Genomic DNA, 27,120 nt, shown 5'->3' with positions numbered 1-27,120 from the left:
TTCTTAAACCAAGTGTTAGCTATGATTAAGTTATGCTCTGTGCAAAATTCTACCAGGCGGCTTCCTCTTACATTTCTTAGCCCCAATCCATATCCACCTACTACGTTTCCTTCTCTCCCTTTTCCTACACTCGAATTCCAGTCACCCATGACTATTAAATTTTCGTCTCCCTCCACTATCTGAATAATTTCTTTTATTTGATCATACATTTCTTCAATTTCTCCGTCATCTGCAGAGCTAGTTGGCATATAAACTTGTACTACTGTAGTAGGTGTGGGCTTCGTATCTATCTTGGCCACAATAATGCGTTCACTATGCTGTTTGTAGTAGCTTACCCGCATTCCTATTTTCCTATTCATTATTAAACCTACTCATGCATTACCCCTATTTGATTATGTGTCTATAACCCTGTTGTCACCTGACCAAATGTCTTGTTCCTCCTGCCACCGAACTTCACTAAGTCCCACTATGTCTAACTTTAACCTATCCATTTCCCTTTTTAAATTTTCTAACCTACCTGTCCGATTGAGGGATCTGACATTCCACGCTCCAATCTGTAGAACGCCAGCTTTCTTTCTCCTGATAACGACATCCTCTTGAGTAGTCCCCGCCCGGAGATCCGAATGGGGGACTATATTACCTCCGGAATATTTTACCCAAGAGGACGCCATCATCCTTTAATCATACAGTAGAGCTGCAAGCCCTCGGGAAAAATTACCGCTGTAGTTTGCCCTTGCTTTCAGCTGTTCGCAGTACCGTAACAACATGGCCATTTTGGTTAGTGTTACAAGGCCAGATGAGTCAATCATCCCTGCAACTACTGAAAAGGCTGCTGCCCCTCTTCAGGAACCACACGTTTGTCTGGCCTCTCAACAGACACCCCTCCGTTGTGGTTGTACGTACGGTACGGCTATCTGTATCGCTGAGGCACGCAAGCCAACCCACCAACGGCAAGGTCCATGGTTCATGGGGGGGAATACCCGTTTATCATCTCCATTTCTTCTTGGTGTAGCAATTTTAATGGCCAGTAGTGTAAAACTTAATCATATCCTTAGCACGAAATCGCTGCTGTCAACTGGATGGAGTTGTGAGAAGAGCGTGTACAAACATATGTTTTGATTCTCCCTGCATTGTTTGAGACTGAATTCTTGCTGAGTGCTGTGAAACGCAGATTAAAAGCGACGCCTGCCCGGCAGATGATCCAGCAGTGCGGCCGAGAGCTGGCCCACGTGGCGGCGGAGTCGGCGAGCCGGGGAAGCCCCTTGGAGGTGCGCGAGCTGGCGGCGCGCTACAACACTGACGTCATCGTGTCGGTAGGCTTCGGCGTCGACTCGGACTGCCAGCGCAACCCGGACGCCGTGTTCCGCGACTGGGGCCGCAGGGTGTTCGCGCCGGGACTCAAGGCCAGCCTCAGCGCCAGGCTCAACTTCATGAGCCCCCACCTCGCGCACCTACTCAGGCAAGTTGCGCGCCTTCCCATAAGTCACAATATTATGTAAACACTTCAACAGTTACGTTTTTAGGGTTTCGTACATCGGTCCATAAAAACGGAAACCTTATAGGATCACTTTGCCGTCTGTCTGACTGTTCACAGCCCTTATTCTCAGGAACGAGTAGACAATTCGAGTTGAAATTTATATGACAGGCTGGGGTCTGCGGATCATTCGTGACGTAAAAAAGTGAAAATGTAACTCATTACAGTCAAAAGATACGGCCATTTATGTAACATATCTTCATACTCGCATATTCACTCATAAAAACCTATAGGGTTCTTTCTGTTGGTCTAGAAACATGAAATTTGGCAAGAAGAAATTTTTCGCAGTACAATTAAAGGGAACAATCCGAACTGTTATTTTGTAACTATGTTGTTGTTGTTGTTGTTGTTGTTGTTGTGGCCTTCAGTCCGAAGAATGGTTTGATGCGGCTCTCGGTGCTACTCCATCCTTTGCAAGCCTCTTTATCTCCAAATAACTATTCCAACATACATCCTTCTCAATCTGCTTTGTGTATTCATCTCTTTGTCTTTCTCACGATTTTTGACCCCCCCCCCCCTCCCCCCCGCCCCACAAATCCCTCCAGTACTAAATTCGTGACTTCTTAATATCGCAGAATGTGTTCAACCAAACGATTCCTTCTTCTCATCTAGTTGTGCTACAGATTTCTCTTTTCCCCAGTTCTGTTTCGTATCCCTTCATTAGTTACGTGATCTACCCATATAATCTTCATCATTCTTCTGTAGCACCACTTTTCAAAAGCTTCTGTTCCTTTCTGCTCTAAACCCTTTATTACCCATCTTTCACTTCCGTACACGACCACACTCCAGATAAATTCCTTCAGAAAATATTTCCTAAAATTAAATCTATCTTCGACATTAGCAAATTTCTCTTCTGCAGAAACCCTTTTCTTGCTAGTGTTGCTCTGCATTTCATATTCTATACATCGGCCATCAGCCTTTATTTTGCTACCCAAATAGCAAAACTCACATAGTACTTTCAGAGTCTCGTTTCATAATCCAATTTCCTCAACACCACCTGATTTTATTCGACTACATTCTATTACACTTGTTCTCTTTTTGTTGATGTTCATCTCACGCCTTGCCTTCAAGACACTGTCCAATCCATTCCACTGCTTTCGAAGTCCTTTGGTGCCTGACAGAATTGATATATCATTGGCGAACCTCAAACTTTTCTTCGCGCACTTTAATCCTTACTCCAAATTTTTATTTCGTTTCCTTTACTGTTTGCTCAGTGTACTGACTGAATGAAATTGTTGACATGTAACAACCCTCTCTCCCTTCTCAACAACTGCTTATCTTTCGAGCCCAAACTGACGTCTGGTTTCTGTACAAGTTATAAATAGCCTTTCGTTTCCTGTATTTTACTCCTGCTACCTTCAGAATTTCAAAGAGAATATTCCACACAACGCTGTCAAAAACTTTCTCTATGTCGACTAATTATACAGAAGTAGTTTCGCCTTTCCTTGACACATCTTCTGAGAGAATTTGTCGGCTGTTTCGTCTGTCTCTTATATTATATTATATATAGTTTCATTATGGCTGGCTCTTCCAAGGCCAAATGTCATCTTATCCACCGGCCTTGTTCAAACTTAGGTGTTTTAGTGCTCTTTCAGTACTGCTTCATATTTTACATATCTTCTTCTACGTCTTCTTCCCTTTCTGTTGAAACCTCCCCTTTGAACAATTATACACGACTGTGCTTAAACTGACACACAATATTTTTAGCGCAACGCAATCTGACTTTCAAAAATCCCTACAAAATAATGGCCCTGACTAACATTAACCTATACCTTTCACAAATCACTTACCTCACCAAAAATCTTCGTTACTCGAACTACTGCAATACAGCGAGCGCCACTACTGCCAGCTAAATAAACAATTCAAACTACGGAAGTCACTAACTACTGATAGAGATAGTTAGCAAATGAAAGATTTTAATAGAGAACAAACAATGTATTTACCTTAATAGTCATAATATATATATCAGTTCATGACACCAATTCTTACAAATTTCAAAACTCTGCCATCTCTCTCCCCATGTCTACCACCGCTGGCGGCTCACCTCCAACTGCGCAACGCTACGCGCTGTTAGCATCCAGCTGCCGCTGCCCAACACTACAATGGCAGACAACAATGCAAACAAGCCACAGACTGCACACGGCACAGCCAGTGACTTTTATACAGAGCGCTACGTGGCGGCGGCGTTACCAATAAAAAAACCTAAATAGCCTACTTACACTTTAACACTGCCCTCAAGTTCATTTCCCTTGTATAGACCCGCTATATATTCCTTCCATCTTTCATCTTAAGTTTACCGGTAGACAGTATCTATCTTTTCCCTAGTGAAATATGCAACAAAATCCTTACACGTGTCCTCTAGGAATTCCTGCTTAGCCATTTCCCACATTCTTACAATTTTTTAAAATTTTGTATTCCCTTTCGACTGTCTGATTTGCTGCATTGTTATATTCTCCCCTTTCCTTTTTTAACTTCTCCTGTGACATCGAAGGCCTTCTAAAATGTCTTGTCTTTTTTCTACTACCCATTCGTCTTATAATGTATACCTTTCCCCTGTTACAGTCAACTGTAACCTAATGCGTCCTCTGAAACTTTCCACAGGCTACCGTTGTTTCAGTCTATCTGTGCCCCATCTCCTTAATTGCCTACCTTTTTGCAGTTTCTTCAATTTTAATCTATGCTTCATAACCAATAAACTGCGCTTAAGAGTCCACATGTGCCCATGGAAACGTCAAAAAGTTTAAAATCTGGCTCCGAAATTTCTGTGTTACCATTATATACTCAATCTGAAACTTTCCTTTGTCTCCATGTCTCTTCGAAGTACACAACCTTCCTTCGTAATTCTTAAACCAAGTGTTATCGATGATAAAATTATGCGCTGTGCGGAATTCTAGCGGGTGGCTATTTACAGTTTGAGTTGCATTCTGGAACGGAAACTACTTCGTTACAATAGATATTGATTTTTACTTAAGATATTTCTTTCTCCGAGTGCGTATTTACCTACTGTTTTTTCTTCTCTTCCTTCCCCTACTATCAAATTCCAGTCTCCTATCACAATTAAAATGGTCGTATTCCTGAACTATCTGAATAATTTCTTTTATCTCATCTTATATTTCTTCATCATCTGCGGAGCTATTTCGTATATAATCTTATACTACTGAAAGAAGTGTGAGCTGCATGTCTATGTTGGCTACGATAACGTGCAGCTTACCCGTGTTCTTATTTTCTTATTCATTATTGAATCTACTCTTGCATTAACCCTATTTGACTTTGTATTAATAACCGTATCGCAAAATGGGAGAATACAAATCTTATGATTCCTTACGTCCCAAAGAAGTATTTTTCATGTGTGTGGCCATATTGTCCTTTGTTATTTTACAGTTATTGTGTTTTGACGTCTTTGCAACTACATGAAAATTCGTGTTTTTGTCACCAACCGCGCCAGGTTTTATTAAAATAAAACATTATCAATGGTTTGTAATGAATCCTATTTACAATTTGAGTTGCATCTTAGAACGGAAACTAGATCGTTGCAATAGATATTGATTTTTACTTACGATATTTCATGCCTGCCTTTTCGCTCGCATCTGGAAACTCCGTCTGCTTTTACACTTTTGGGTTATTTCTTCGTTTAACGCTGTTGTTCTGGCCTAAGCCTACACTGGTTTGCATAACTATGTATTTTTAACGTTAAACACAACACAATGCAATACTACCAATGTTTATTTGTATCTTTCTGGCTAAATATGCATCGTTCGTTTATAGGATATAGATTCCGCCTTTATGGAAACACTGTTTTTTCTTTTTACCGAAACATGTTTCCGCACCTCTGTGCCATCATCAATAAGTTTTTGTTTACTGAAGACTGTAGAAAGTGAACATATTATAGTTTATAACTGATCTAACAAACTGAGGCCTTAAGGAAGTTTTTGTACGTTTGGTTTTTACCGCGATTTTACAGTATATGGTTTTGCTGGATCAACTGTATGGTGTCCTGCACTGATAGCTTGTCATCTGCAAACAATGTGAATTTCATCGGCAAGTTAACTCGTCCCTTGATTTAAAAAAAAAACTGATTTTGGCGCGTCAAAGTGTTTTGCGTTTGTATTTGTTACAGGCGCTGCACATCCTTCATTGTGCAGAAATCCACATACATGAAAACCATCAATGACACTTTTCATTTAGGTGAAAATGATATTAGATATTAGGACATTATGGCTACCCAGAGAGTTTAGATACAGTCAGAGCCGTTTCATTTTTCGTGGATTACATTATTTACGTTAAGTTGTCCTACCACTTTGTATTTTATTTTATACTATTTTGTTGTAAATACTGAGTGGAACGTATGAAGGAATGAACATATTTATATATTTCTTATAGGAGCTCGAAATTTTTCTACATCACAGAAAGTAAAGAGAAACAATATTCATAGGAAGTTGATGGTGAATCGATTAATTTCTCCAGATGCTTCTTCTGCATATAACCACAGGGTTTAAGGCTCTGTTTATTTGCACACTGTAAACACGAAGAAATTGAAGAAATGTACGATGAAATAAAAGAAATTATTCAGATAGTGAAGGGAGACGAAAATTTAATAGTAATGGGTGACTGGAATTCGAGTGTAGGAAAAGGGAGAGAAGGAAACATAGTAGGTGAATATGGATTGGGGCTAAGAAATGAAAGAGGAAGCCGCCTAGTAGAATTTTGCACAGAGCACAACTTAATCATAGCTAACACTTGGTTTAAGAAGAGACGGCAAAGGACTTGGAAGAGCAGTTGAACGGAATGGACAGTGTCTTGAAAGGAGGATATAAGATGAACATTAACAAAAGCAAAACGAGGATAATGGAATGTAGTCAAATTAAATCGGGTGATGCTGAGGGAATTAGATTAGGAAATGAGACACTTAAAGTAGTAAAGGAGTTTTGCTATTTAGGAAGTAAAATAACTGATGATGGTCGAAGTAGAGAGGATATAAAATGTAGACTGGCAATGGCAAGGAAAGCGTTTCTGAAGCAGAGAAATTTGTTAACATCGAATATAGATTTATACATCAGGAAGTCGTTTCTGAAAGTATTTGTTTGGAGTGTAGCCATGTATGGAAGTGAAACATGGACGAAAGTAGTTTGGACAAGAAGAGAATAGAAGCTTTCGAAATGTGGTGCTACAGAAGAATACTGAAGATAAGGTGGATAGATCACGTAACTAATGAGGAGGTATTGAATAGGATTGGGGAGAAGAGAAGTTTGTGGCACAACTTGACTAGAAGAAGGGATCGGTTGGTAGGACATGTTTTGAGGCATCAAGGGATCACAAATTTAGCATTGGAGGGCAGCGTGGAGGGTAAAAATCGTAGAGGGAGACCGAGAGATGAGTACACTAAGCAGATTCAGAAGGATGTAGGTTGCAGTAGGTACTGGGAGATGAAGCAGCTTGCACAGGATAGAGTAGCATGGAGAGCTGCATCAAACCAGTCTCAGGACTGAAGACAACAACAACAACAATTTCTCCTAAAAAATTTCTCTTGAATTTCAATTCGTACAGATAAAGTAGGTGTTGTGCAATTAGAGCATATTGTATGGAAGCACATAACAAGGATTTTTTTTGTTTCCTTTTCTTGACTGAGCGACTAACTGAATTGACAACTAAATGACCGTAGCACGTCAAATGAACTGCATTAATCAGATGTTCACCGCATTTTGTATGTTAGAGGATGCTTAAAGTAATTAATATCAAGCATTTCTGCGTTCCAGGATCAAAGGTGGCTTCACGGAAGTCAGCAGCTTCTTTCGGAAAATGATAGCAGACAATGTGGAGTACAGGGAGAAGAAGAATGTGACCAGGAATGATTTTATAGACCTCCTCATGCAACTGAAAAATAAAGGATTCGTCGATGGAGACAAAATGCAAAATGGAAACAATACAGAGAAAACTTGTGAGTTATTTCGCTTTTAATGTAGCACGTAAGTGTACAATGAATAACACGCACATTTATATCGTGGTGATGCGAAGATGGCGAAATAATGACAGCGAGATTCTTGCGGTTAACACAATATAAAGAAAAATAGGTCCTATATCCTTACAAACTATTTCATAAGATGGTTCTGAGCACCATGAGACTTAACATCTGTGGTCATCAGTCCCCTAGAACTTAGAACTACTTAAACCTAACTAACCTAAGGACATCACATACATCCATGCCCGTGGCAGGATTCGAACCTTCGACCGTAGCAGTCGCGCGGTTCCGGACTGAGCGACTAGAACCGCTCGACGACCGCGGCCGGCGTTTCATAAGAATTATGATTCATATGTGTAGAGGTGGTTGGGGTAATTTGGCACAACCAAGGGAATTTTATTATTATTTATAAGATTGTAATCTTAAAATCATGAAGCGCATTCCCAGACTTGAATCCATGTATCCATAACTCATTGTTAATATAGCATGACTTTCGGATGATTGATTTTCGTATGGTGGCATGTCTATCGTAACTTTTGATTGTGCTGTGTTATGCGAACCTGTTGGGAAAATGATTCAGCAAGTGGGATTAAATAACTCATTTTATGATTAGTTTCTGTTTTATGTAATGCCTCATACAATTTACTTTTCTGTAGTGTGTTGTATGATTAGGATTAGCCACAATTTAAAAATACAACTTACCGATACAGAGTATACAAATTAGGAATTGGAGTCAGACCATTATCTCTCAAATGTTAACATACGATTCCATCCACCTAAAACGAAAAGAGAAACTTCAGAAACTAATCACATACAACTTTAGTAGAACCAATATTACAAACATATATACGCAGAGGTGACAAAGGGTCCTGGGATACCACCTAATGACGTGTCTTATCTCGTTTTTTCCGGAGCATTGCAACAACTCGACGTGGCATAGACTCAACAATTCTTTCGGAGATCCTTGCAGAAATACTGAGGCATGTTGCCTCTATAGCGGTCCATAACTGCGAAAGTGTTAACGCTGCAGGACTTTGTGCACAAATTGATGTCTCGATTATGTCCCACAAATGTTCGCTTGGATTAATGTGGGGTAATCTGGGTGGCCAAATGATTCGCTCTAACTGCCCAGAGTGTTCTTCAAACCAATCTACATCTACATACATACTCCGCGGTCCACCATACGGTGCGTAGCTGAGGGTACCTCGTACCACAACTAGCATCTTCTCTCCCTGTTCCACTCCCAAAAAGAACGAGGGAAAAATGAGTGCCTATATGCCTCTGTACGAGCCCTAATCTCTCTTATCTATCTTTGTGGTCTTTCCGCGAAATATAAGTTGGCTGCAGTAAAATTGTACTGCAGTCAGCCTCAAATGTTGGTTCTCTAAATTTCCTCAGTAGCGATTCACGAAAAGAACGCCTCCTTTCCTCCAGAGACTCCCACCCGAGTTCCTGAAGCATTTCCGTAACACTCGCGTGATGATCAAACCAACCAGTAACAAATCTAGCACCCCGCCTCTGAATTGTTTCTATGTCCTCCCTCAATCCGACCTGATAGGGATCCCAAACTCTCGAGCAGTACTCAAGAATAGGTAGTATTAGTGTTTTATAAGAGATCTCCTTTACAGATGAACCACATCTTCCCAAAATCGTACCAATTAACCGAAGACGACTATCCGCCTTCCCCACCAGTGTCATTACATGCTTGTTCCACTTCATATCGCTCTGCAATGTTACGCCCAAATATTTAATCGACGTGAGTGTGTCAAGCGCTACACTACTAATGGCGTATTCAAATATTACGGGATTCGTTTTCCTATTCTTGTACATTAATTTACATTTATCTATATTTAGAGTTTGCTGCCATTCTTTACACCAATCACAAATCCTGTCCAAGTCATCTTGTATCCTCCAACAGTCACTCAACTACGACACCTTCCCGTACACCACAGCATCATCAGCAAACAGCTTCACATTGCTATCCACCATATCCAAAATATCATGTATGTAGATAGAAAACAACAGCGGACCTACCACAGTTCCCTGGGGCACTCCAGATGATACCCTCACCTCCGATGAACACTCAACATCGAGGACAACGTACTGGGTTCTATTACTTAAGAAGTCTTCGAGCCACTCACATATTTGGGAACCAGTCCCATATGCTCGTACCTCAGTTAGGAGTCTGCAGCCAACCATTGTGGCCTGGTCAGCTGGCGCATCGTGACCCGTAAAAATTCCATCTCTGTTGGCTGCAAATGGTCTCCAAGGAGCCGAAAATAAACATTACCATTCAATGAACGGTGCACTTCGACATCTACGCTATCCCTCTGCTAACTGCCACGGGGCTTATGGCTGTTCAGTTTCCTGCCTGGCCCGGTGCACCCCTCCTTAGCTAACCTAGTCGCACAAGACGCCTCTTAAGCGACCATATTGATGGCGATCTCAGTGCGGACGCCAGATCCACAGGATGCCGTGAAACAGAACTCTGATCCTCAGACTATCCATTACACCCAGCCTCCAGGTCGCTGGATTACAGGAGCACGCCACCACTCCCAGCCAGAGAACCCTGTCCATTGCACCATCATGGAGCCACATTCAGCTTACATGTGTGAGCTTTGTTGACAGCTTGGGTGCATGGCTTCGTGGCATCTGCGCCACACTCGAACCGTACCATCAGCTCTTACCAACTGAAATCGGGACTCATATGACCAGGGCACGGTTTTCCAGTCGTCTAGGGTTTAACCATATGTTCAGGGGCCCAGGAGAGGCGCTGCAGTCGGTGTCGTGCTGTTAGCAAAGCCACTCGCCTCCTGTCGTAGCCCAATGAAACCACATTTCACCGCATTGTCCTAACGGCTACGCTCGTTTTGATCCCACATTAGTTTCCGCTGTTATTTCACGCAGCGTTACTTGTCTGTTATCACTGACACCTCTATGCAAATGCCGCTGCTCTTGGTCGTTAAGTGAAGGCCGTCGGCCACTGCGTAGTACGTGGAGAGAGGTAATGCCTGAAATTTGGTATCATCAGCACACTGTTGTCACTGTGGACCTCGAAATGTTGAATTCCCTAACGATTTCCGATATGGAATGTCCCATGCGCATAGCTCCAGAAACCATTAATCACGTCGGACACCTATTCACGTGGATCACCTGAGTGCAAATGGCAGCTACGCCAATGAATTGCCCTTTCATACCTTGTACACACGATACTCCCGCAATCTATACATGTGCATGTCGTTATCCCATGACTTTTGTCAATTCAGTGTATAGAGAAAGTTACAGAAATAACTGAGGCAACTAAAAATGTGATTAGCATGAGCTCCGGGTAGAGGTCACTAAAGCGGCAGAGAAAACATTAGCATTCGAAAATAACAAAAAGAAGAAATGGAACAATGAGGATTGCAAAGAACGATTAGAACAAAGAACTCAAAAATGGAGATGCTAAAAAAAGATCGCTTCGAAAAATTCAGACAACAAGTCAAAACAACATTTGAAACATCTCAAATTTAAGACATACAAGAAAAACCCACTAAATAAACAAGAACTTTTTACTAAACTTACTTAAAGAATAGCAAAAACCAAATATTTGACTGAAAAAATGATAAAATAAGATCAAATAAGAAGGAATATTATGAATTATTATCAAAAACTGTCAAGTTAAAACAGTCAAATCAGAATTTTCAGCTATACTAGAAATTTCCCACCAACAGAGTGAGAAATTCATGAATCCATAAAAACACTCGAAAACGACAAACCCTCCATTACAGTCGGAACCAAAGATTATAAGAGATTTATACTTTTTTATGACAACATTTGTAAGTTTACAAAAGAGCGGAAAACAGCATTAGCTCACGCTAAAAATGTTGAATGCTTGGGTGCCCAGGAGCCTTAAGATATTTATTGAAGGATGTATTCAGAACATCATGGGCTGCACTTAAAATGTTTATTTGCCAAATTGCTATTCGAGTGTGTAACGCAACACAAGTGGCGACTGATACAGAGGAACCGACCACTGTATGTACATCGAGTTGTACATCATGGTGACTGTATATATAATAGCAGAAATATAAGGCTACATACGTTATGTATCTCTAAAACAATCACATGTGTGCGTCAGTTAATGTGACAGGATATGAAACCACTCCTATCATATAGAACACAGGTTGTCGGTTGTGTTATTGCTGTCAGACCTTAGGTAGTGACGAGTCTTGACCACGTATGACATTACTGTCATATATTGTAATCACGGAACTGACAAGTCGAGGAGTTTACATTACCTGTCTTCTGTTATTTATGTCTTACACACCTGTGGTATACGTTTATATATGTAAAATACAACCTCTGAGCAGATGGTATATGAATGTGGAATGTATAACCGGTATGAAATTGCAAAATAATCCAACATATCATGTCAAATTAGACAACTTTGCTTGTAGGGTATGGAGAGACTCCAAGTCCAGCTTCTTTGGCTGAAACACTGTTGAACTTTGGTATATACTTCTTACTCTGAAACTCCGTTTGCTCATTAAGTATTTTGTGCGGTTGTTTCATCACACATACACACACAAACACACACACATATAATATTTAAATATCTGCCTTGTTCTGCTTTACGAAGAATGGTGATGTTTTTTATTTCTGTCATTAGCTGGATGCTTGTATTCCCTCAAATGAACAGTGGATGCTGAGTGACTGACTCCAGTGAGATTAATATGTTCTCTAAATCTTGTTTTGCAGTTTCTCCCTCTATGCCAAATATAAAATTATCACATTCACTACATACTATTTTATATATACCTGACATGTTATATTTCTGTTAACATATGTATATGACGTGATCTTACATCGCTCACTGTCCTGAAGCCAATATGTAGCCTAGTTTTTCGAAACCAACGACTTATTTAGTGGGAAACGTGACCTTAGTATGGTAAAATCATAAATTTATCTCTTTCTGCTTGCTCGCTATTTTCTAATGTGATCAGATTTCTATTCTTAGTGTGTTACTCAAATAAATATTCTGGAAGGAAAAAGCGAATAGAACTGGTTTCCGAATTTTAACTGAATAAAAACAATATTCTTTGCAAATATAGCCCACATCATTTCCGAAAAAGGAATAATACCACAGTGTGTCAGCGTAGAAAGAAAACTAACCCTTCTAGACAGAAAAGAGGTCCAACGTAATATTACGACATTAAATTAATTTATAAACTTCGACCGCCGGTCGTGGTGGCCGAGCGGTTCTAGGCGCTACTGTCTAGAACAGCACGACTTCTACGGTCGCAGGTTCGAATCCTGCCTCGGGCATGGATGTGTGTGATGTTCTTAGGTTAGTTAGGTTTAAGTAGTTTTAAGTTCTAGGGGACTGATGACTCAGAAGTTAAGTCCCATAGTGCTCAGAGCCATTTTTTTATAAACCTCGACCTTTTCGTCGGTGGGGTGGCTTTCGTGCCTCAGCTATACAGATAGCCGTAGCACAGATGCAACCACAATGGAGGGACCTCTGTTGAGAAGCCACAGAAACATGAGTTTCTCGCAGAAGGGCGGCAGCCTTTTCGGTTGCACGGGCAACGGTCTGGGTGATTGACTGATCTGGCCTTGTAACATAAACCGTAATCGTATTACTGTGCTGGTACTGCGAACAGATGAAACGAAGGGGAAACTATAGCCGCAATTTTCCTGAGGACATGCTGCTCTACTGTATGATTAAATAATGATGGCATCCTCCTGCGTAAAATATTCTGGAGGTAAAATAGTCTCCCATTCGGATCTCCGGGCGGGGACTACTCAAGAGGATGTTATCATCAGGAGAAACAAAACTGTATTCTACGGATCAGAGTGTGGAATGTTACATCCTGTAATCGTGCAGGCAGGTTAGAAAATCTAAAATGGGAAATGAGTAGATTGAATTTAGATATAGTGGGGATTAGTGAAGTTCGGTGGCAGTATGACAGGGCTTCTGATCAGGTGATTCGAGGATCATGGGTACAAAACCAAATACGAGTACTACAGGTGTAGGTTTTAAATGAATAAGAAAACAGGCATGTGGGTTAGCTACTATGAACAGCATAGTGAACGCATTATCGTTGGAAAGAGACACACTAAGCTTCCACCCACCACAGTAGTAGAAGTCTGTATGCCGACCACCTCCGCAGATGAAGAGAGTGAAGAAATACATGATGAGCTAAAAGAAATTATTCAGATCGTTAAGGCAGCAAAAATTTAATTGTGATAGTGGACTGGACTTCGACGGTAGGAAAAGATACAGAAGGGGAAATAATACGATAATATGGACTGGAAAGGAATGGAAGTGGAAGCTGTCTGGTAGAATCTAGCAACTCGTTTAAGAATCACTACAGATGGTTGTATATCTGGAAGAGACATGGAGACAGATTGAGTAATATAATGGTAAGACAGAGATTACGGGCCCAATTTTAAATTGTGAAAAATTTCCAGGGGTGCATGTGGTTATGAAGTTTAGATTAAAACTGAAGAAATTACGAAAAGGTAGGAAATTAATGAGATGGGACGTGGATAAGTTGAAACAACGGGAGGTTATGGAGAGTTACAGAGGAAGCATTACGCAACAGTTAACAGGGGAAAGGTATACAGTAGAAGATGAACGGGTAGCTTTGAGAGATGAAATAATTAAGGCAGCAGAGGATCCAATAGGTAAAAAGACAAGACCTTTGAGGGCGGTATTGCAGAAAGGGGACATAGATATGATACTATAAGGAGAACTTGTCAGAGCACTGGAACATCTAAATCCAAACAAGGTCGCTGGATTAGAGGACATTCCGTCAGATCTACTGATAGCCTTGGGAAAGCAAGCTATGATAAACCATTCCATTTGGTGCACAAGATGTATGAGACGGACAAAATAGCCTACAACTTCTCTTAGAAGATGGGTTGAGCGAGGGCAAACCTACTTTCATAGCTTTACTAGACGTAGAGAAAGCTTTTGACAATGTTGTGCGGAATTCTTTGAAATTCTGAAGGTAGCAGGGGTAAAATACAGGGAACGGAAGGCTATTTATAACTTGTAGAGAAACCAGGTGGTGGTTATAAGAGCCGGTGGGCATTGAAGGGAGTGAGATAGGATTGTAACATGTCCCCGATTTTATTCAATCAGTGCGTTAAGCAAGCAGTAAATGAAACCACATAAAAAATTTGGAATAGGAATTAAAGTAACCAGAGGAGAAAAAAAACTTTGAGGTTTGACGATGACATCGTAATCCCGCAGAGACAGCAAAGGACGTGGAACAGGTGTTGAACGGAATGGGCAGTGTCTTGAAAGGAGGAAATAAGATGAACATCCACAAAAGCAAAACAAGTGTAATAGAATGTAGTCGAATTAATCAGATGGTCATGAGAGTAATAGATTAGGAAACGAGACTCTTAAAGTAGTAGGTGAGTTCTGCTACTTGAGTGAAGATATGGAATGCAGAGCGACAATGGCGAGAAAAGCATTTATGAAGAGGAGAAATTTGTTAACATCGAATATAGATTTAAGTGTTAGGAAGTCTTTTCTGAAGGTTTTTGTCTGGAGTGTGGTTATGTATGGAAGTGAAAGACGGGCAATAAAGCGGTTAGATAAGAAAGAAATAGAAGCTTTTGAAATGTGGTGAAGATTAGATGGGTAGATCACGTAACTAATGAATGAATACGAAGCAGAACTCGGGAAAAAAGAAATGTGTGGCACAAACTGACTAGAACAAGGGATCGTTTGATAGGACACATTAATACATCAAGGGGTCGCCAATTTAGTATTGGAGGAAAGTGTGGGGGCAGGGGGTTAACAATCGTAAAGGGTGACTAGCAGATGAATTCAGTAAGCAGATTCAGAAGGATGTAGGTTGCAGTAGTTACTCGGAGACGAAGAGGCACGTTAGTACCAGTTTTTGGAATGAAGAGCACAACAACAGCAATATCAGTTTGTGACAATAAACTAAAATGTGTACTTCGTAGGTTCAGTAAACGGCCGTTGTTTTTTGTCTTTGCCACTAACATCAAAACGATCTTACGGCACTGCAGATTTTCCAATGGACGACCTAGCAGCAGAATCTTTTGGATTCTTCATCGCGGGGTTCGAGACCTCGACTACTACAATTAGCTCCAGCTTATACGAGCTGGCGCTGCACGAGGACATCCAAAGAAATGTGCAGCGGGAGATAGACTCTGTGCTGGAGCGCCACGGCGGCAGCATCACGTACGACGCTGTAGCGGAAATGTCCTACCTGGACAACGTCGTGTCTGGTGAGTTATTACGTAGCTTTTTCCGCTTTTTTGCTATGTCGTATGCAAGCTTGAGCCAAATTCGGGGACCATTTTGCTATTTATGAGTTTGTCATACTTTTTGTAGCAAAGGCAGATACACTCCTGGAAATGGAAAAAAGAACACATTGACACCGGTGTGTCAGACCCACCATACTTGCTCCGGACACTGCGAGAGGGCTGTACAAGCAATGATCACATGCACGGTACAGCGGACACACCAGGAACCGCGGTGATGGCCATCGAATGGCGCTAGCTGCGCAGCATTTGTGCACCGCCGCCGCCAGTGTCAGCCAGTTTGACGTGGCATACGGAGCTCCATCGCAGTCTTTAACACTGGTAGCATGCCGCGACAGCGTGGACGTGAACCGTATGTGCAGTTGACGGACTTTGAGCGAGGGCGTATAGTGGGCTGCGGGAGGCCGGGTGGACGTACCGCCGAATTGCTCAACACGTGGGGCGTGAGGTCTCCACAGTACATCGATGTTGTCGCCAGTGGTCGGCGGAAGGTGCACGTGCCCGTCGACCTGGGACCGGACCGCAGTGACGCACGGATGCACGCCAAGACCGTAGGATCCTACGCAGTGCCGTAGGGGACCGCACCGCCACTTCTCAGCAAATTAGGGACACTGTTGCTCCTGGGGTATCGGCGAGGACCATTCCCAACCGTCTCCATGAAGCTGGGCTACGGTCCTGCACACCGTTAGGCCGTCTTCCGGTCACGCCCCAACATCGTGCAGCCCGCCTCCAGTGGTGTCGCGACAGGCGTGAATGGAGGGACGAATGGAGACGTGTCGTCTTCAGCGATGAGAGTCGCTTCTGCCTTGGTGCCAATGATGGTCGTATGCGTGTTTGGCGCCGTGCAGGTGAGCGCCACAATCAGGACTGCATACGACCGAGGCACACAGGACCAACACCCGGCATCATGGTGTGGGGAGCGATCTCCTACACTGGCCGTACACCTCTGGTGATCGTCGAGGGGACACTGAATAGTGCACGGTACATCCAAACCGTCATCGAACCCATCGTTCTACCATTCCTAGACCGGCAAGGGAACTTTTCTGTTCCAACAGGACAATGCACGTCCGCATGGATCCCGTGCCACTTAGCGTGCTCTAGAAGGTGTAAGTCAACTACCCTGGCCAGCAAGATCTCCGGATCTGTCCCCCATTGAGCATGTTTGGGACTGGATGAAGCGTCGTCTCACGTGGTCTGCATGTCCAGCACGAACGCTGGTCCAACTGAGGCGCCAGGTGGAAATGGCATGGCAAGCCGTTCCACAGGACTACATCCAGCATCTCTACGATCGTCTCCATGGGAGAATAGCAGCCTGCATTGCTGCGAAAGGTGGATATACACTGTACTAGTGCCGACATTGTGCATGCTCTGTTGCCTGTGTCTATGTGCCTGTGGTTCTGTCAGTGTGATCATGTGATGTATCAGACCCCAGGAATGTGTCAATAAAGATTCCCCTTCCTGGGACAATGAATTCACGGTGTTCTTATTTCAATTTCCAGGAGTGTATTTGTGAGGGGAAGCAATGGTCGATGCTCTGGAGAATATATCACTCCACCGTGAAATGGTTAAGAAATTATGTTAACATATTAGTGTAGTGGGCATCAGCACTGAGCGTTGGTTGGATAAGGCCAATTGTATCTTAGAATTTCGCGTATATAGTGGGGTAACTGTGAGCACGATAAAAGTAATTAAAAATACAGCAAGCATTACGTATTGATGTTTCCAAGTTCTATACTAGTATTTACGTCTAGTGAGACGAGATATGTAATTTCAGCATTTTTGGCATTGAACTGATCTGTATTCAGGGTGTTTTCTGGGAAAGAGAGTTCAGCCAGTTGAGAAACTGGCCTGCAGGCGCCTTTTAATAAATATTTTAATTTGTCTTTCCATATCACAAAAATGAGACTTGCCAAATATTCCATGAATTTTAAATTGACAACTAGATTTCAAGTGAAGAACGAAGGAAAAGACGGACAAACGCTCACGGGCTGCAAGGGAGAGAGTCTCAGGAATAAGGGACCGCAAGAAACTTTTACGTTACGTAGCCCCTTCTGCAGATTCTAAAACCTGAGGATGTAGTTAATGAGGGGAATGAGACATGCGTTTCTGGAACTGAAGATGAATAAACACTTGTACTGATAACGAACGACATGTGTAAGTTTGTGAATATTTGGAAATGCATCCCATATTGGGTACATTATTCAGGAATACTTGCAATGAGAATGTATACTTTTCTTTCTCTAGTGCGTTGTCCCGCGGTTTCGCAGGGTCGGAATGGTTAGGACGTATTTGGCAAGGTTAATACCAAGGGGTAACCGGGTGCCCTTCCTGCCGCCACCCCACACCCCGCATCCCCCCAGGACGGAATTAGCGTACCTCAGCTCTCTGCATCAAATGTAATTCATGGAATAGTGCGAACGTGTTCAGATTTCAGCGAGTCGTGGAACAGACGGAACGTGAGGAACAGCCCAGTATTCACCTAGTGGGATGTTGAAAACCGCCTAAAAACCACATCCAGGCTGACCAGCACACCGGCCGACGTCGGTAATCCGCCGGGGGCATTCGATCCGGGAAATCGCGCATTAGCGCTCTCGGTTACCATGGCGGATCAAAATGTATATTATCTGCCCAAGAAGAAGAAAACACAGAAGACTTTGCCAGACATCAGTGTAATTTCGTAACATACAAATTGACAGGGAGTATGTAAATGAATAGAGTTAATAATTCTCTGGGGCAGATGGAACGGTCAGCAGACTGAATTAGCGTTGTTCGTGTTTAGTGTTGTTGCCAGGACTTAATAAAATAAATAAATAAAAAATATAATATAATATTAATTATTGTATATGTATGATAGTGATCGGTTGTAATTGATATTTGCTTATCTAGTTCGTGGACGTTTAATTATTTGGTATCAGACGCTTGGCAATCGCTTTTTCGTAAATGCAATGTTATTCATAGTTGACCGTGAAATGTGACACAAATAATCGGACTTAGTTTTTGAATCGTTTCCAAAGACTGCTGCGGTAGGTGCGGACTCAAAATCTCAATATTAGAATAATTTGCCAGCCATGTCAATGCGTCGTACAGAGGTGACTGTCTACTAAACATAAAAAAGTTTACACAGTTAGTTAAATCAGATATATTCAAGGAGTAAGCCTACAATTAAATAATTCAACTTACTTTCATAAATATGAATCTTTATAGAGTCGAGTGCCTAGTGAGATTGCAACTCGCAGTGTTCTTATATAACATCAAATATGGCGGTGTGCCAGTTAATAAAATATACGTGCTTTCCACACCAGCTGTTGTACAAGTCCTTACTTCTTCTTAATGAAACATAAGAGAGTCCTAATTGTATTTTGTTTTATCAGCGGCATAGCGCTGCAGTTCTGTGCCATAAGCTTTACTTATTTGTCAGAGATTAGTTATTTAATTAAGATTTCGCGTTTTCGAGGAAACTCACGCACGGCATGCAAATGTGCCTTTATAGCTTGTAGGGTATGTAAGGAGTTTCAACAGCGTCAGATGTTGAGTGATTACTCTGAAAGGATCGGAGATGCCACGCAACCGTATGAGGCAGCGTTATCAGCACCTGACAGTGCTTGGAAGGAGCCTCATCTTGTGTCTCCGATGGGCGACTGGTGCTGTGACGTGTGACGCAGGGGCGATGGACTGTACGAGCAGGTGAGGGCAGGAAGGAGTGAGACAGGGTTGTAGCCTATCGCCGATTTTATTCAATCCCTACACTGAACAAATAGTAAAGGAAACCAAAGAAAAATTTGAAGTGAGAATAAAACCCATAGAGAAGAAACAAAAACCTGGAGGTTTGCCGATGACGTTGTGATTCTGTCAGAGACAGCAAAGGACTTGAAAGAGCAGTTAGTTGAATGAAATTGGCAGCGTCTTGGAAAGGAGGATATAAGATGAACATCAACAAAAGCAAAACGAGGATAATGGAACGTAGTCGAGTTAAATCAGGTGATGCTGAGAGAATTAGATTACGCAGTGAGACACTTAAAGCTGTAGATGAGATTTGCTGTTTTGGCAGCATGAAGATGGTCGAAGTAGAGAGGGTATAAATTGTAGACTGGGGATGGCAAGGAAATCGTTTCAGAAGAAGAGAAATTTGTTAACATAGAGTTTAGATTTGTCAGGAAGTATTTTCTGAAAGTATTTGTATGGAATGAAGCCATTTTTAGATGTGAAACATGGACGATAAACAGTTTAGACAAAAAGTGAATAGAAACTTTTGAAATATGGTGCTACAGAAGAATCTGAAAATTAGATGGGTAGAACACGTAACTAATGAGGAGGCATTGAATAGAATTGAGGAGAAGAGAAGTTTGTGGCACAACTTGACCAGAAGAAGGGATAGGTTGGTAGGACATATTCTGAGGCGTCAACGGATCACCGATTTAGTACTGGAGGGAAGCGTGGAGGGTAAAAATCGTAGAGGGAAACCGAGAGATGAAGACACAACGTAGATTCTGAAGGCTATAGGTTGCAGTAGTTACTCGGGGATGAAGAGGCTTGCACAGGATGGAGTAGCATGGGGAGCTGCATCAAACCATTCTTTGGATTGGAGACCACAGCAACAACAATAATGTGAAGGAAGGCAGAAATTCAGGTTCAAGGGAATTGAAATTGAGCACACAAACGACAGCTGTTTGTGTAGACATCAATAAAGCTCTTAAAACACCTTTCCTTTATATCGTATTATTATATTAAGGTGAATAGCAGTGATCTCATGTCGTATTATTATATTAAGGTGAATAGCGGTGAGTTTCAATAGGTAGTTCCTCCAGTACTGAAGACAACACACTAACGGAAAAATGCAATTGCGTATCGTACACTGTCCAGTACTACCAAAGATTAAATGCCATAAATTGATCGAAATTAATCTGAAATTGTTTTGATAATTAATTGAAACCGTCAGCTGCCGACAGGTGTTGTTGATATACCTCGATGTGGACAGCTGAAAATGTGTGCCCCGACCGGGACTCGAACCCGGGATCTCCTGCTTACATGGCAGGCTCTCTATCCATCTTTTCTTTTTTTTATCTCATTTTGTTCTACATTGTCCGTTGAATTAGTTCGTGGCGGACCTCCGATGACACCCGTTCAGGCTCTCCGCTGATCTGTTAACTCAGTTTTTTTTTTTTAATACATAGGCTGAACTACCGTGCCGGCGTCCATGTGAGCCACCGAGAACACACATGAATAGCGCGACTGCAGGGACTTATTGCTTGCACGCATCCCGTGAGACCCACATTCACAACTGTCCACAATCTACATACGTAATGTACCTAATGAATATTTGCCCACCCACTCATTACTCGCGCACACTAAGGTGACGATTCTTGTAAGAGATCGGGCAACCAGTGGATATTAGGTGCATTGTGGACAGTTGGGAATGTGTGTGTCACGGGAAGCGTGCAAGGGATAAGTCCTTGCAGTCGCGCTATTCATCTGTGTCCTCGGTGGCTTACATGGACGCAGTCGGTTTTTGCCGTGCTGTGAAGCGGACGCACGCGAGGCTCTGTGCGGCGCTCCGCAAGCTGGCCGTTGTTTACTCGAGCGGGCAGTGGTATTGAAGTGTAAACAGACCACCTAGAATGACGATGGCGCTTTCTTATAGAAAGGCTACGATTAAAGTAACGTTCGATGCCCAGTATTGACGACCTAAGGCATACAAAGTAGAGCATTTCCTGCGTGAAGCCATGCACATCGATCTACAGGAAGTTATCGGTATACATCGTTTAATCATCTCCAGTACAGTTTACCTGAAACTTGTAGATGAAGCAGCGTGCGAACGACTTCTTCGACGTTCCACCGATGGATATCGTTTCCACCACTCGGACGGCAACGTGGGTGTAGTGATTGTCGACCACGCAGGACTCGGCGTTCGGATCATACGATTCTTCGAACTGCCGTTTGAAGTTCCGGATATACTTGCCGTGAACGCTCTACGGCCTTACGGGGAAGTAGTAAGACACGTGTGTAACGCCGGAAATGCATATCCTCCTATTTCCATCTATTGCACTGCAAATTTTTTTCCTTAATTTGTTACCTGAAGATATAACATTTCTGTGTCTTTGTATATTGTAATTGTTTTACTATTTGTGCATTTATGTCGATTTATAATTGGTTTGTTTTGTGAATATTATTTGTATTTATATGCTGGGTCTGGCCTAGGGAAAACTATGCTATCGAATGATTACATCGATAGGTCGTGTGGAGAACAAAAGTGTGTAGGATCTTTGGTAGTGTTAACTCTGCCGCGTGGAGCGCGAGCAGAGCGGAGTCTGGCTGGAGTAGGGCGGTGGAGCAGGTGTGTTGAGTGACGCTCCCGCGAGTTGCCGCACATCCGGGGTTTGTGAGCATGTAATTGCGCTCGACTTGCTATGTTAGTTTCTGACACGGTGTCGCGGACGGGGAGCATTAGCTGGGGCACATCAAGAGCCCGTTTCGCCTGGTGACCGTGTCGAAAAGAAGGCGCGCCAACATACAGCTTCTGCAACAGCGACGGCCGACAATGAGTGACTGTCGCCACTTCATCGATCGACGATTGCAAACCTTCAATCAACCAACAAGGGAAGACTGGAAGCACGTAAAGTTTTAGAACTGTATGGCACACAGCTTTTCAAACTGTTCAAATCACAAAATTACAGCAACGTAGCATGAACCTTTGTTGCTCATTGTCCCAATTCCATTACCAAGCAGGATCCCTTCTTTTCCGAAATGAACTCGAGTGTCGCTGAAATTCAAACGCCAGCAATAAAGTAATATCATTCCATTTCACTGCTTTAATTTCAAAGTTCAGTTAAAGTATTCATAGCTGGCTACAATATTTAGATTACACAAGCACAAATTAAGAGTGGGAGTTCCGTTACCATATTTTCGCTTACCAGTGACTGCAGCTCAGCTTGGTACGTACTAAATTTTACTATTGTTAATTGCTCAGAATCATTTAATTCAAGTTCAAAGTTAAATCTCTTATCTCTGAATTGCGTAGATTCAAGTAGCTTTTGAAATGATTGTTGAGGTAGCCCAAGACTAACCTTATTTCGTTGAATTTCGTAGTGCTTCAGAAACAAAGTTGACTATTAATTTCAGTCACTAAATTAACTTTCAATTTTCCGGTTTTATTAATTCTTTTGCTAAATTAAGTCAGAGTGTAGCGAAATTTATTACTTCTGACAAACTTTCCGTTTTCACACTACACGTGCCAACCTTCAGTTGCCACGCTTCTAGTGCTAATTATATGTGCAATAACCTTTCTTTTTGAGTTACTATAGTAATTATCCATAGAACTGGCGACCATAATTTCCCCAAGTCCCAAATATCTAATTACCGCTAGTTAATTGTTAACGTAACGACCGCACATTTACTTTATTTACTAACTTTACCCCTGTTGAAAATTAATTTCCACCAATTTCATTTGCATTTTTCCTTTCACTTAGATATAACCCTTTCCTCCCCCTCTACCGACAGATTAACTTCGGTGACGATTGCTTTTCCCAACTTTCCATTAGGTACATGCGGTTTAATTTTTCACTGTCATTAAGGTTGATAAGTGAGGGGGTTACACGTGGAAGAAAAGTGGCATACGTGTGAGGAAGGCATTTTCACACATGTTTCTAGTCTTACACGCAATTTTCGTACAGTAATAAGACGCATTTAGTCTCGTTAATATAACTTCATTTTTGGTATACGTTTCGAATTAACAAGAACAGGAGTATGTAACGTGACAGGGTTATTTTCGTAACGCACCATTTTCCTTAATGTAAAACGACGAAACTGATATTCGGGTTATGTCCTCTTCCCGAAAACTACTGAGAATGTTTTGCTATGTTTTGTCAGTTTCCGGTCTTTCCTTCTCAGAGCGTTCACCCAGAGAGCAGGACTGATAGAAAAACTAATATCGAATTCCAGGGATGAAACCAATACAGTAATTAAATCGCGCCACCAGAATTGATGTATATAAAAAATAATATCGCTTGAATGAGTCCAAATGGCTCTGAGCACTATGGGACTTAACTTCTAAGGTCATCAGTCCCCTAGAACTTAGAACTACTTAAAGCTGCCCGAGGCAGGATTCGAACCTGCGACCGTAGCGGTCACGCAGTTCCAGACTGTAGCGCCTAGAACCGCATGGCCACTCCGGGCGGCCTGAATGAGTACAATTACAAATTATATCTGATTCCTTTACACTTTATACTATAATCAGAATTTTTGGTACAATGGCAAATGATGAAAGCTGACACTTTTTACCAAAATATTACGACCGAAAGCTAATGTTTGGGCAACTGACGTAGCAGACATAGCCTTCAAGTTTGTGACGTCATGACAATTCCCTTTACTGTTTTGGCGGTAATTATTAGCTACTATCTGCTTTCATGAATTGATGAAAACAGACTGCAGAATATGCAGGAGGCAAAAAACCTCATTACTTCTTTTCCACATTTACTTGGCTCGTTACCTATTCCGTGGCTCATTATGCATTGAAATTCTGACTTAACTACTTATCCATTTCAAATATGGTAATTGGTATGTGAAAATAAAAGTACGAGCGAAGGGTAATGCCTGGTGTTTGCGTTTGTGATTTTACAAGCTATCACTGAGATATGTAAGTCAAGCCACTTATCACTTTTAACTTGATGAAATATAAGAACCTTCAGTTATTTAAGTTTATAACGAGTGGTGCATTAAGATTTTGTCTGGTGCGTGACAGTTCTTTTACGAGCTTTGATGATTATTTTCTGTAAGCGACATGGGACCTGCATTTAAGAAACGAAATTTTACCAATGATTAATGTTAACTTTAGCCCCAGTAATTACAAAACAAAGATTCATTTTAAATATATTCCCACCGTGTAGGACGAACAGAGTATGCCACCACATGCTCTGATTGACTGACGCATCATCACGTTATAGGCTGCAACTAACTTTTTTTCATAATCCGGCAGACTTTAGACTATTTGATGTCATGGCACACTCCAAATCTACTTATAACCAAAGAATTAACTTGATGTGTACCATATTTTTAAAAAATGTACATTTGATACATGTCCTTATAAACTCGAAAGCCTACCGTATAATGATGTAAATTTAATTAAAGTAGTTGCGGAATAACAGATATTCCAACAGTTTTGTGGTTGTGTTCATGCAAATGTCTATTAATATTTAGTGGAATAGATTATCATGTATATAGCATTCTGAACGTTTACAATCATAATTACGGATTTATTTATTTACGCCTCAAGTTCCGTAGGACCAAATACAGGAGCAAATCTCCAAGGTCATGGAACGTGTCAGTACATGAAATTACATCATAAAAGTAATAACAGATAAAAATAAATGTTTGTGAACCCGAAAAAAGTCAGTTCATAAGAATGCAATCAACAATACAATGAGAATCAGCTTAATTTTTCAAGGAACTCCTCTACAGAATAAAAGGAGTGACTCATGAGGATACTCTTCAGTTTCGATTTGAAAGAGCGTGGATTACTGCTAAGATTTTTGAATTCGAGTGGTAGCTTATTGAAAATGGATGCAGCAGTATACTGCACAACTTTCTGCACAAGAGCTAAGGAGATCCGATCCAAATGCAGATTTGAGTTCTACCGAGTATTAACCGAGTGAAAGCTGGTTATTCTTGGGAATAAGCTAATATTGTTAACAAGAATTGACAGTAAGGAATATATATGTTGAGAGACCAATGTCAAAATACCCAGACTCGTCAACAGGGATCGACAAGAGGTTCGTGAACTTATACCGCTTATTGCCCGAACCTTCCGTTTCCGAGGCAAAAATATCATTTTAGAATGAAGAGATTGGTTCAAATGACTCTGAGCACTATGGGACTTAACATCTGTGGTCATCAGTCCCCTAGAACTTAGATCTTCTTAAACCTAACTAACCTAAGGACATCACACACATCCATGCCCGAGGCAGGATTCGAACCTGCGACCGAAGCTGTCACGCGGTTCCAGACTGAAGCGCCTAGAACTGCACCGCTAATGGAAAGATTACCCCAAAATATAATACCGTACGACATAAGCGAATGAAAATAAGTAAAGTAGACTAATTTTCGTGTAAAAAGGATCACTCACTTGAGATACCTTTCGAATAGTATAAATGGCAGTATTATGTCTTTGAACTAGATACTGCTTACTCTCTATCTGAACACCTAAAAATTTGAACTGTTCAGTTTCACTAATCATATGCCCGTTCTGTGAAAATACATCGTCAGGTTTTGTTGAATTGTGTGTTAGAAACTGTAAAAACTGAGCCTTACTGTGATTTATCGTTAGTTTATATTCTACAGGCCATGAACTTAGGTCGTGTACTGCACTATTTGAAAACGAGCCAATGTTGTACATCTGGTACCGCGCGCCGCGGAATTTGAATCCGCGCCAGACGTCACGGACGTCTCTGCACCATTGCGCCGTAAGCTGTGGTGGCGCGCGCCTCCTCGCACGCACTTAGCGTGAGGGCGCCGCAGGGGAACACGTGGTTGCAGCGGCCAACAGCGGCGTCCCCGATCGCGTAGTTAGGCGCCTGTCTGTTGCTCAGCCTGCCAGTCTAACCTCGCGTGCGTCTCAGGACATATCGCCTCGCATTAGACAGTGTACTGACTTCCGTGTTTCTATACGAGTGGACGTGATTGTCTGTTCTTGTTGCGTGGTAAGGTCCTCCGTTGGTCGTGTCCGTTGTGTTGTTGTCCGCGAGCCTCTCCGCAGGTCCCACCGCGTTTCCGTCACTACCACCCCGCGAAAGAACTTGCCGCCCTGCTAACAGCCGTGTATCGCAAGTCTCTAGAGGAACTGAAGGTTCCAAATGATTGGAAAAGAGCACAGGTAGTCCCGGTCTTCAAGAAGGGTTGTCGAGCAGATATCTGTGACGTCGATCTGTTGTAGAATTTTAGAACATGTCTTTTGCTCGAGTATCATGTTTTTGGAAACCCGGAATCTACTCTGTAGGAATCAGCATGGATTCCCGAAACAGCGATCGTGTGAGACCCAACTCGCTTTATTTGTTCATGAGACCCAGAAAATATTAGATACAGACTCGCAGGTAGATGCTATTTTCCTTGACTTCCGGAAGGCGTTCGATACAGTTCGCACTGTCGCCTGATAAACAAAGTAAGAGCCTACGGAATATCAGACCAGCTGTGTCGCTGGATTGAAGAGTTTTTAGCAAACAGAACACAGCATGTTTTTATCAATGGAGAGTCGTCTACAGTAACCTCTGGCGTGCCACAGGGGAGCGTTATGGGACCATTGCTTTTCACAATATGACCTAGTAGATAGTGTCGGAAGTTCCATGCGGCTTTT

General features: G+C 42.0%; 1 protein-coding gene across 1 annotated transcript in view; it reads left to right on the top strand.

Moving 5' to 3' along the window:
- LOC126284254 (cytochrome P450 6k1-like) overlaps positions 1-27,120 on the top strand; it is a 68,617-nt gene that overhangs the window by 32,283 nt on the left and 9,214 nt on the right. The window contains exons 4-6 of the mRNA XM_049983055.1: positions 1,197-1,459; positions 7,288-7,469; positions 15,525-15,746. Of these exons, the coding sequence (XP_049839012.1) occupies positions 1,197-1,459; positions 7,288-7,469; positions 15,525-15,746 (667 nt within the window). The remainder of the gene's footprint in view (positions 1-1,196; positions 1,460-7,287; positions 7,470-15,524; positions 15,747-27,120) is intronic.

The sequence above is a fragment of the Schistocerca gregaria genome, chromosome 8 (assembly GCF_023897955.1).
Source record: "Schistocerca gregaria isolate iqSchGreg1 chromosome 8, iqSchGreg1.2, whole genome shotgun sequence".
Taxonomy (NCBI): Eukaryota; Metazoa; Arthropoda; class Insecta; order Orthoptera; family Acrididae; genus Schistocerca; species Schistocerca gregaria.
Note: the sequence above shows the minus strand (reverse complement) of the source record. Positions and strands in the feature narration are given on the sequence as shown.